Source organism: Myxocyprinus asiaticus, chromosome 10, assembly GCF_019703515.2.
Source record: "Myxocyprinus asiaticus isolate MX2 ecotype Aquarium Trade chromosome 10, UBuf_Myxa_2, whole genome shotgun sequence".
Taxonomy (NCBI): Eukaryota; Metazoa; Chordata; class Actinopteri; order Cypriniformes; family Catostomidae; genus Myxocyprinus; species Myxocyprinus asiaticus.
The window spans coordinates 4,670,854-4,683,393 of record NC_059353.1 but is presented as its reverse complement, the minus strand read 5'-3'; the positions used below and the strand labels follow the sequence as shown (position 1 = coordinate 4,683,393).

At 38.9% G+C, this 12,540-nt stretch overlaps 1 protein-coding gene across 6 annotated transcripts in view; it reads right to left on the bottom strand.

Moving 5' to 3' along the window:
- The window catches only part of LOC127446832 (serine/threonine-protein kinase tousled-like 1-B), a 65,621-nt gene extending 58,939 nt beyond the window's left edge, over positions 1–6,682 (bottom strand). For 4 of the 6 annotated variants that reach the window (XR_007898254.1, XM_051708105.1, XM_051708107.1 and 1 more), the window contains exon 1: positions 6,358–6,676. Coding sequence is in view for 4 of the 6 variants with exons in the window: in XM_051708105.1 (XP_051564065.1) it covers positions 6,358–6,493 (136 nt within the window). In the remaining 2 variants the exon portion in view is untranslated. Of the gene's footprint in view, positions 1–6,357 lie in introns of all 6 variants that reach the window. The other 2 variants (XM_051708106.1, XM_051708110.1) reach the window with 2 other exon arrangements.
- Positions 6,683–12,540: the final 5,858 nt, after the last annotated feature.

The following is a 12,540-nucleotide window of genomic DNA, read 5'->3' as shown; positions in this document are numbered from 1 at the left end:
AAAAAGAGCAATCTCTGCAAACAAGCAATGTGATTAAGCTTTCACTCCTGTTTTTGAACAACGAAGCACACTAGTGCTACGCGTGACATTGGAGTGATCTGATTTTGCCTCATCACATCATCTGGTTCATATTACAGGACCTTTCACTAGAGGCAGAAAAAGCAAAAAAATGCTTTGTGAACTACTCAACTTCACAGCTTCACAGCTGGGTGAAGAGAAACGCTTAAATCAGACAAATTTATCCTTAAACACCGCTACATCTCCATCTCTCTAGAGCTCCATCTGACATATACAGGTATTTTTTTCTTCCTTTTGAATAATATAAGTAGGCCTATGTACTAATTTATGTAATATAAATAATATATTAATAATATACATCTTTAAAACATTATCCTATTATCTATCTTACATATACATACACACACACACACATATATTATTTACTATTTTGTTTGTTTGTTGTTTTTTTTCATAATCATCATAACTGATTTAGCAGCAAGTTCCCCTCTTTCAGGATTTAATCTGTTAATTTTCTGTGCAGTCAACTTTAGTCTGGTGAGCATTGACTTGAACTCTTAAAGGGATAGCTGACCCAAAAATTTAAATACTGTCATACAGTTGAAGTCAGAAGTTTACATACACCTTAGCCAAATATATTTAAACTCAGTTTTTCACAATTCCTGACGTTTAATCGTAGAAAACATTCCCTGTCTTAGGTCAGTTAGGATCACTATATTTTAAGAATATGAAATGTCAGAATAATAGCAGAGAGAATTATTTATTTCAGCTTTTATTTCTTGCATCACATTCCCAGTGGGTCAGAAGTTTACATACACTTTGTTAGTATTTGGTAGCATTGCCTTTAAATTGTTTAACTTGTGTCAAATGTTTTGGGTAGACTTTCACAAGCTTCTCACAATCAGTTGCTGGAATTTTGGCCCATTCCTCCGGACAGAACTGGTGTAACTGAGTCAGGTTTGTAGGACTCCTTGCTCACACATGCTTTTTCAGTTCTGCCCACAAATTTTCTATCAGATTGAGGTCAGGGCTTTGTGATGGCCACTCCAATACCTTGACTTTGTTGTCCTCAAGCCATTTTGCCACAACTTTGGAGGTATGCTTGGGGTCATTGTCCATTTGGAAGACCCATTTGCGACCGAGCTTTAACTTCCTGGCTGATGTCTTGAGATGCTGCTTCAATATATCCACACCATTTTCCTTCCTCGTGATGCCATCTATGTATTTTGTGAAGTGCACCAGTCCCTCCTGCAGGAAAGCACCCCACAACATGATGCTGCCACCCCCATGCTTCACGGTTGGGATGGTGTTCTTCCATAAACGGAGACAAAGGATGTCTCTCCCGCTCAAAATGCATGCCTCTGATTGGCCACTCCACCCACAAAATGGGTGCGGCAATGAACTATTAAAACTCCAGAACGCAGACTAATCATCGCTCAAAACTCTTCTTCTTGAGACCAACACACTCCAAAACTCTCCTCTTGAGTTTAACCTTCTGGCAGTGTTTACCTTCAAGTAACTTTGTGGATTTGCTGTGGACTTCTTCAACTCACTCCTAAAGAAATCGTCGAGAACCTCGTCTACCGCATCAAGACTCTTATTCAGCAACAAACCAATGCAAGTAACCATTTACAACTGATTAGATGCGCGTTTAAGTTTGAACCCCTTTTAAGGTGAATTGTGCCTCTGATGATTCTCATTTAGTTTGTGGTTAATTGATGTGAAATACTGCCATTCTTTGCTCTTCTCTCTCCTTTCCTTACTTTCCTTCATTCTATATATGTATGTTTTGCTTAGTTTGTTTGTATGTTAGTTATAGTTTCATTTATTAAATCCCTTATATTCACAATTGATTGTCTCTGTGTTCCGCTCACAATTCAAAGTCACTGAATGTTGCTCCTTGCTACATGCTAAACTACTGCTAGCACTGTATAAGTAGGAAGGCTATTGTTCCTTGGCCAGGAAAGTAATCTTCCTAGAATTGATAAATAGTTATATTGTCTGCTCGGTGGACGGACAGATCGAATAATTGTAATATCGATTCTGCTACAGTTAATTCTAAGATCTAATCTAAATATTTATTATTAATTATAACCAGTTATAATTAATTATAAATAATTCCCTTTTTAAGCTAATTTGCTACATGAACGTGGTACCTTCAGGCATTTGGAAATTGCTCCTAAGGATGAACCAGACTTGTGGAGGTCCACAATGTTTTTTCAGAGGCCTTGGCTGATTTCTTTTGATTTTCCCATGATGTCAAGCAAAGAGGCACTGTATTTGAAAGTAGGCCTTAAAATACATCCACAGGTACACCTCCAATTCAGTACACCTCCTATCAGAAGCTAATTGGCCAATTGTCTAGAGACTTGACATAATTTTCTGGAATTTTCCAAAGTGCTTAAAGGCACAGTTAACTTAGTGTATGTAAACTTCTGAACCACTGGAATTGTGATATAGTCAATTAAAAGTGAAACAATCTATCTGTAAACAATTGTTGGAAAAATTACTTGTGTCATGCACAAAGTAGATGTCCTAAATGACTTGCCAAACTAAGTGTATGTAAACTTCTGACTTCAACTTTCTCACCTAATGTATTGCAAACCCATATGACATTAATTCTTTCATCCATGGACCACAAAAGATGTTTGTCACAGTCCTGTCACTCTGTCAGTTTGGGTTTTTGTCTGATGGGACTGTGGCATCATCATCCCATGTCAGTCTTGTGTTTCATTGTCTGTCTTTGTGTGAGTACATGGTTTTGGTTGAATTCCCTGCCATGTGCTCTTCGGTCTGTCTTGTTTCATGTCCGGAGCATGGTGTCTGGATCCCGACTTCCCTGTCTGGTTCAGTTTCGGTCTCTTGTCCCGGCTTTGTTTAGTGTGAGAATGTGTGGCATCGCTTTGCTTGGCGTTGCTACGAATTCTCTCGTCCTGTTTGTCAGTTGGAATGAGCGTATATTGCCTTATTGTCTTGGCGATGTGCGCTCATGCCATTCGGGTGTTTTGTTGTCTTGTGAGAACATGTGGCTTTGTTTTGTCTCTGTATTGCCGTGTGTCTCTCTGTCTTAACATCATATCCTGCCTCCTTGTTTGCCCATTATTAGTTTATTAGTCACACCTGCCCTGTCTCGTTAACCTGTTGATTTCTCGCCCTATTTTAGTCTCCTTGTGTGTGCTGTCCAGGGCCAGTTCGTCTTGTGTATTCGGTCAGTCCTGTGTTATCCAGTCGGTCTTGTCTGTTGGTCGGTCCCTGTTGGTTGGTTCGTGTTTATGTTTATTCCCTATCCTTACCTGGGCCAGTCGGTCCTGCATCCAGTTTCCCCTGCCCCAGCCTGGATTGCTTTTTTCTCCTTCGGGGTTGTTTATGTGTTTCCCCCCTCGTGGGAGCTTGTTTATTTTTGCCTTTTATTTTCTGTATAAATTAATTCCTGTTTTTTGTGAACTCTGCGCTTGGGTCCTGACAATGTTAGGCAGGATGTTAGACTCAGTCACCATTCACTTTGTATGGAAGAAAAGATGAATAAATGTTAATGGTGACTGAGACTAACATTCTGCCTTTTATATTTCATTTAAATTTCACACTTCTGTGGGATTGGAACAACATGAGGTCCAGTAATCCTGACAGAATTTTAATTTCTGGGTGAACTATCCTTTTAACGACCTGTTTAAGTATTTGATTTGCAAAGATCAACAATCTAAATGTAAGTTGGTACATCATGATTGTGTCACATCTTGCTGGGAAACAAGTGATTAAATAAGAATATTGATGACAATATTGCTTCTGAAAAAATTATATCTACACCACTGTTGAAAAATTGTCCTTTTTTTCACTCTGGACAAGTAACTTTTTTACTTGGACAAGTGAATGACCAATTTACTTGTCCGAAGGACAAGTACATAACAATCTTTAATGTCAAGCCCTGCTTTTAAATATATAGCAACTAAACTGCATAGTTTAGGCCCTGTTGTTCATTTTTTAATTAGGCCTCTATTTTCCTAATGTAAAACATAAGAAGGTTCCTTGTATAATTTACAGCATATATGAGAGAAACATTACTTCAAATGTAAGCAAAATGGACATTATACATGAAATTTGCCCAGATTCTAATCAAAATCAGAATCTAATCAAACCAAGAAATTTGCTCTAATTATATTATGGAAGTAAAAGGTGTTGTCAATACCTCTTCATGGTGACTTTAAATATAACCAAGCAGATTTATTTTCATAATCTAGGCTTTATAGTCTCCTATCCTTGCAGTGCAGCACAACCAGTGCTTGTTAGGAATATACTGTATATTCATTCAGTTTAATGGCTCGAGAGGCTCTCACCTAAATATTTCTCTGGGGGAATATATCTTTAGACACTTTGCAATGAAAAACAACACATGCAGAAGCAACAGCATGGAACACAATATGGCGAAATGATCTCTTTAGGTTTGGTGGTAGACAAACACATTAGTATTAAGGATGTAATTCCTAGTGACAGTATTAAAGGTCAGGGTAGGGTTGCACCAGCTGTGCGTAAGGTCTCACGTAAGTTGGGACGTAAAGTTCACACTAAGGGCTTAGTAACTACTAGTTAGTTTGTAACTAAGTCAGTGCTTAATTTGGTTGCACCACCTGTTCTTAAGGCAAGATTTAACTAGTTGGTCATAAGCTCTCCATAAAGTAATGCGTAGTCGCATAAAATGACGTTTACCTGTATTGATCCAATAAACAGCCTTAAAATTTGTGAACAGAAGTGTTAAACAGCCGTCAATTTCAATTTGATCAAGTTACGGTTGATGTTCAAACCTTGTTTGCTCACGTAACTGTCAGCTGTAATAAATTTCATCCTCATTAAAATACGATATGTAATAAAAGTAGATTTAATAAATAGTATATTTGCCCTGTGTAAATAACAATATATAGGAACTGGATCTAAAACAAATAAGGGGTGATAAATAAATACAACAGGCTAGAAAAATAGACATTTATTCATTTTAATATCCTATATATATTTTGAATGTTGCAACTTGACACCTGAAAACTGCACCATTATAACAGTTTAATGCTGAAGAGCCGCTTAAAAGTAAGTTTTTTTCTCTCTCTCGTAAATGTAAACGAGTGTAAATGTCAACATCTTACTGTATGTCGAAATGATTGATGCAAAACATGAGCTCAATGATATCATAAATTATCAGTCTGCTTTTTTATTTCAACCATGACTCCTGGTCGAAGTCTTCCGTAAATATTTAGTTTCTATGTACTACGTAGGGTTATGTTCTACCTAAGTTTAATGGTGCAACGTTCAAATATTTAGTGCGTGTAAATTGTGACTTAGTGCCCATTTACGCCACAACTAGGCTGAGTTGTAACTTACAGATAGCTGGTGCAACCGGTCCCTGATGTGTTGGCTGACACAAGTTGACAACTGGCCAACAACTCCAAGTTGGTTATGTCTTAAACACATGTGGTAAAGGGTGATACCTAAAACATGCACAATGCCATACCTATAATCTTTACAGTAAGGAAATGACCATGCTGGTATATTTATATGTGCATGGCAACATTTACTCCCTTCAATAATTTGTCGTTTCCATTATAATCTCCCAAAATGACATCAATAACTATTTTAAAGTGGATTATCAAGGAAACTGTGTACATGTGTGGTCGAAAACAACAAAACAAATTCATCCGCTACATGAGTGACCCTGTTTGTCATCAGACATCTTTAAATGAGTCTCCAAGTGTCACTTGTGTTCACTGAAACCTTAAAACTAATGACAACAATCTCCAGTTTCCAAATGCAATAATCACATCAGCAAATATCACCCATAAATGCATGTTCTCCAACACTGATGGTCAGATTGTGTTTTCAATCTCTTATTTGGACCTGATGGAGAATATACAGAGCAGCTGTACTGTAGTACAGTATGAGCTTAGCATGCTAATTAGCTATGAGGCTAGCATGCTAAGAGGCTAATACACTAGCCTGAAAGAGCGTGCTGTGCAGTATGTGAGATTAGCATGCTAACTAGCCGAGATGCTAAGGTGCTAATATGTTAGCCAGTTAAAAGGCTATAGCATCAAAGTCTAATCTCTGCACTTAGCATGCTAGCTACCTAAGAAGCTAGCATGCTACAGTATGTTGGTAGTATGTGAGCTAGGTAGGAATCTAACCAGACAAGAAGCTAAAATGCTAAAAGGCTAACGCGACCGCAGCCAGCCAACATCAAACTGTAACTCGTAACCCAAGGCGGTAGAGTCATTTAAACTCCCTTTTCGGCATCTTACACCAAGAATATTCCAATACTAACACTTACAGACATATGTGAATAAAATAAGCACACTGTACCTTCTCTGGCTGGTGCGAGCGGCGCGCCGTGTGCGTGTGACAGCGACGCCGGGGATGCGCTCGAGAGCCGCTGCTGCTGCTGCTGGAGCCAAGATGGCGCCCCGTCCAAACTTCCACTGTTACTTTGCGCACTCATATAGTCACTTCAGAGAAGCACAGAGCAAAACATCAATCAGCTGTCCACGCAAACGACATCAGACAGACTGTGGGAGGTTAAGTTAATGAGAATGTTTTTAGCTTTGGGAGAGGAGGAGCTGTCAGCACTTGGGACAGACACACAAACCTTCTTCGCCCTCTGCAGTGCGTCTATAGGCTGCTGCTGCTTCCGAAGGGGATAAAGATGAAATAAAAGACATGAAGCTGCTGTCTGGGAAAACTATCGCGATACTTCAGACTCAGATGGTGGAGACACCTGAGGGGCCACCCAGAAAATTGTCCTAACAGTATAAACATCATCTTCATCAGATGTTGCTATGTCTAAATATGCCTATAGTTAGTTATCTTATCCCAGTATAAACATACATTTCATCAGACATTATTATATGCTTATTTGCTTGTACAGTATTTATACAGACAGATGATAGTTAGACAGATAGACGATAGATAGATAGATAGATCTAACTATCTGCTTGCATATGTCTGTCTATCACGTTTTCATCCAAGGTTTTACAAAAAGTGTAGCGCATCAAAAAGTTTACCGATATAGATGATGGAAACGCAAATTATCGCTAAAATTTCACAAGTGTCGACATAATATTTTTCCGTTTAACTCTAGTGCATAAACTCTATGTCGATACTTTAAATGTCACGAAAAACTGGTTTGGAAACACTTTTTGTCGAGAAAAAAGGCATTAATGCAAAAATGTAGTGTCATATGACAGAATTTACACCAATCGTTAACCTGTGTTAATCATGACGACAAGGTATACATCCTTGAAAGCAATTTACTGTACATGAAGCATTACTCGAATTGTTATGGATTGGTCTTAAAGGCATACCTGCACAGATCTGATGCTGCAAACACATCTGCATCATGACACTTCCAGGAGTGCCAACACAAATATCTCGTATCATGCACCTGTCATCAACAAGTGCATGGAGAACAAATGAATGGCTACTCTTTGCGATTAATTTAATCCATCCGTTTATTTATTAAAGTTGCTTTTCCACACCATTCAAAATAATAGACGGCAGTCATGGAATTAGCCCACAATACAAAAAAACATATCATTTCTGTGCACAAATATGTTTTAAATGAAAAATAAATACACAATACTTGGAGAAAAGCATCAGTGTGCTTTTTTGGAACACTAACATATAGCCCAATTCTATCAAATTATTGTTTAGCTTACTTTTGAAAAAATGCTGGCAAAATTCCCTGTGTTAAATTAAATAAATTACCAAACAAAAAAAGCATTAATTAAAAAAAAGAAATTACTAAACGAAAAAAAAAAATATTGATAAGGCCTATATGCTTGCATTTTCTTTACACAAACTTATTTTAACCTTACCCTGTTCTGTAGAAGTAAAAAGTCGGCTGAATGACATTCTCAGAATATTCTACACTTTTTTTCAAGACTATAAACTATCAGAACTATTTGTCCAATGCCGAGTTCACTTTCAGAAAACGAGCTTTTGAACATTTTAAAACATTTAAATATTTTAAATCTAACCCTCTTCACATTGGATCACATTTGCTGAGCTTCTTCAGAAAATATAAATTGCATTATGATGCTAAAATTCATTTTATATGACAATCAAGTTCAGTTGGTTGTTAAAAGTTGCTGGACAAATATGTGGGACATAATGCAGCTGTGATGGAGATGCTTTAGATTAGATGATTGTTCAAAACAGAATATCAGGAATGTATCATATATGTAAACCCTGATATTACACCACATCAATTTTTCTTTAATAGCTGTGCACACAGCATATACACATAGATGGATGGCCCTTATACTAAGACTGAAAGTTTCCCCACAACTTGGTGCAGGTTGCCAGCTTGAAAATGGCCATGACGATTCGCTTTCAGTTTGGAACTGGTGGCAACTATAGTATATTTTTCTATATCATAATGTATTTTTATATCAAACATAGAAAAATATTTATATAGAATAGCCTGGGCATTATGTGATCCAGGAGAGAGAATGAGGCGTAAAAGTGCTTATATTGCAAGAAACACACAGTGCACTCAGCTGTAGCAAAAACAATGGTACAATGCATTCCTAAAACACTGAAAGACACAGCTAATAGTTAAAGATTAACACAGCCAATGGTCAAAGTGACTGTATTATGCTTAGACTGTTATATTCTATTTACTCAAAATGTATACTTTCATAATAAATGAGTTTAAAAGGTTATTTTAAAAAAATTAACTGAAAGCCAGGTTTCCACCATTAAAAGAAGTCAGAGGCTCTGTGAAATAATGGTGGCAGACGGCACCCATTGACCACAAAAAATAATAAGATGGGCATGTGTGAGGGGGCACGTGACGCCATGCAAGGAGCAGATGTGTGAGTGACGAGTTCTGTGCATTTTGCTGAATTTACGATTATTTTCATGTTATAATCTGTTGAATTTGAAACACCCAGTTACACATTTGCTCTTTGATGCAAAACATGGCAAAGAAGTCAAAATCCTCGGGCTCTGGAGACATTATAAGACACTTACGTGTTCAGGATGAAAGCCCCGACAGACCTACAGACCGGGGACTCGATTTGGATTGCGCGGCGGGGGAAGGAATCCAGCGTCAGTTGTCCAACATGTCGGTGATGTTGACGAAGATTCTTGCTGACTTGGAGGATCTCGCTGTAATACGTCAATCGATTACGGCGATGGAAATAAAATTCTCTGAGCTAGTCACAAGAGTGACTGATGTTGAAAAACGAATCGATTTTCTGGAATCTTCGGAGAGGGAATTAACTGCTAATCCTCCCGCGACCAAAGTCGATTTGGAACATCTCCTTGACAAGATTGAAGATCTTGAGAATAGAAGCCGCAGGAATAACGTTCGAATTGTTGGAATTCCTGAGCATGAGGAGGGCAGAGATGTGGTGAAATTCCTAGACGAGTTTTTCCAGAGTCTGCTCGACATAACAGGTAACAAGCTGGAAATCAAGTGAGCTCACAGAGTCCCGGCTCGGAGATCTGCTGAAGGAGACAGGCCCCGATCAATTCTGGCCAGATTTCTGAGATCATCCGATAAAGATCTGGTGTTGCGCCAGTCAAGGAGCAAAGGGAAGCTTTCTTGGAAGAACCATAATATTTTCTTGTTCCCGGACTTTGCGAGTTCGACAAGAGAGAAATGCGATCGGTTCAAGGAATGTAAGAAACTCTTACATCAGAAAAAGACTGAAATCAGTGTTTATATGGAGACCAACTGGGCGGTTCTTAGGGGTCAGATCATACAGTATGCCTCATTCACCAAATAATCCAAAGCACCAGAACTCGTGGAGTTGGAAGGAAATATTAAAAGTGCAGAGGTAGAGCTGAAGCACCGTATGTCATCTGATGGCCTCAGAGAATTGACCTGATTGAAATATAGGTATAATACTATTTTGTCACGGAAAGTGTAGTTTTGGTTATTCAAGGCAAGACAGTCATACTTTGAGTCGGGTGACAAAGCAGGGAAGCTTTTGGCTAGATATATAAAGCAAAGAGAGTCTCTTTCCATCATTCCCTCAGTGAAATCTGCTGGTGGTGAAATTTTTACCTCAGCCATTGATATTAATAATTCTATATATTTAAAGATATTTAAAGAATTCTATCTTGATCTTTATAGTTCCACGTCTTCGTCTACTGATGAAGATATTAGAAACTTTGTGGAACCATTGGATCTTCCTAAATTGATGATTGAGCAAAAAAACTCTCTTAATTTAACTCTCTGAGATAACCTTGGAGGAGCTTGACGAGGTAATTAAGTCCCTACCTACAGGCAAAGCTCCGGTGCCAGATGGTTTTGCCGCAGAATTTTTTAGATCCTATGCTACAGAATTGGTTCCACTTTTGTTAGAAGTTTATACGAAATCATTAAAGAACAAAAAGCTTCCTCCAACCATGACGCAAGCCCGGATCAGTCTGATTCTTAAAAAGGACAAAGATCCAAGCGAATGTAAAAGTTACCGTCCAATCTCCCTGATCCAACTAGATGTAAAAATATTGTCAAAAATTTTGGCTAACCGATTAAGTATGGTTATGACATCTCTTATACATATAAATCAGGTGGGATTTATTCAGGGCCGTAGCTCTTCTGATAACATCAGGCGTCTCATCAATATCATGTGGTCAGTGGCGGATGATCAGTCTCCAGTCGCTGCCATCTCACTTAACGCCGAAAAGGCGTTTGATATGGTAGAATGGGATTATCTTTTTAAGATTTTGGAAATGTATGAGTTCGGGAGTACATTTATTGGTTGGATTAAGTTACTGTATAAACACCCTGTAGCAGCGGTACAAACAAATGGATTAATTTCAGATTATTTTACTCTGGATAGGGGCACCCGGCAGGGCTGCCCTCTTTCCCTGTTATTGTTCTGTCTTGCCCTGGAACCATTAGCAGCCGCGATAAGTAAGGAGGATGATTTTCCAGGGGTGGTGGCGGGAGATGTGGCGCATAAGCTTCTGCTTTATGCAGATGATATTTTATTACTTGTCTCTGAACCTACTAGATCTATACCTTGCCTCCACAGAATTGGAATTTTCCAAGTTCTCAGGATACAAAGTCAATTGGTCTAAATCCGAAGCTTTGGCTTTGACAGCGTACTGTCCAGTAACGGCTTTTCAGCCGGGCACCTTCCAATGGCCCAAACAGGGCATTAAATATTTGGGGATTTTATTCCCAGCAAAACTGTCTGATTTAGTTAGTGTTAATTTTGACCCTTTAATAAAAAGATTGTCGAGCGATGTGGGCAGGTGGACTTCATTACATTTATCTATGATTGGGAAGGTTAATGTTATCAAAATGAATTGTATTCCAAAATTTAACTACCTGCTACAATCTCTCCCTGTAGATGTCCCCCTCTCTTATTTCAAGCAATTTGATAGCATAGCGAAGTCCTTCATTTGGAATGGTAAACGTCCCAGATTGCATTTTAATAAGTTACATAGGCCGATAGACAAAGTTGGGCTAGGCCTACCCAAGATTTTGTTTTATTACTATGCGTTGAGTCTCAGACATTTGGCTCATTGGTCACTTCCACCTGAGAGAGCCCCTCCCTGGTTTGTTATTGAACAGGCAGTTCTTGCCCCTATTTCGCCATTACAAAGCATCTCTATCAAACTAATCGGAAAAGTTAAGTTACACCCCGCTATTTCACATTTACACTCGGTATGGACTAAAGTGTCCAGATTGTTTAAATTGGACACTTATTTAAATGTTGCCTCGAGTATGTGGCAGAACCCAAGATTACGTATTGGCAAGTCCCCTATCTGCTGGCCAGAGTGGATTGTGAGGGGGGTTGCTACACTTGGTGACCTATATGAAAGTGGAGTGTTGAGATCGTTTGAAAACTTGGTCCAACATTTTGGGATCCCCAGACCTCAGTTTTATAGATATTTACAATTGCGCCACCTAATTTGTACTATTTTTGGGAGTAGCACACACCCCCCTATGGAGGCAGATGCTTTGGGTGAGGTGATTGCGGCTTTTGGAAAAGGTCATGAGGCATCAATGTACTACTCCCTGTTAATTCAGAGTATGGGGGACGGAGCTTTAACTTCTATTAAGAGATTGTGGGAGAAAGATTTGGATTTGGTATTGGAGGATGGAGTGTGGACTAAGATTCTGAAAAATGTCAAGTCTGTATCTAGAGATGCAAGAGTTCGCCTTATTCAGTTCAAGATTTTACATAGATTCTATTGGTCCCCCTCTAGACTGTATAGGCTTGGTCTTAAAGACACACCTACTTGCTGGCGATGCCAATCGGAGGATGGAGATATAGCCCATGTTTTTTGGAGGTGTGTTGAGATCCAGGGGTTTTGGTTGAGAGTTCAGAATTTTGTATGTGAGGTCTTGGGCACTCGGGTTTCATTTTGCCCCAGACTCTGTATTTTGGGAGATGGGGCAGAAATTAATGTGGAGAATAAATATGTGGAGGATTGGGTCCTGACCTGTGTTATGGTCGCCAGGCGGGTGATTTTGAGGGGTTGGAAGTCGGTTGGAGCACCCCCGTTTCAGGAATGGTG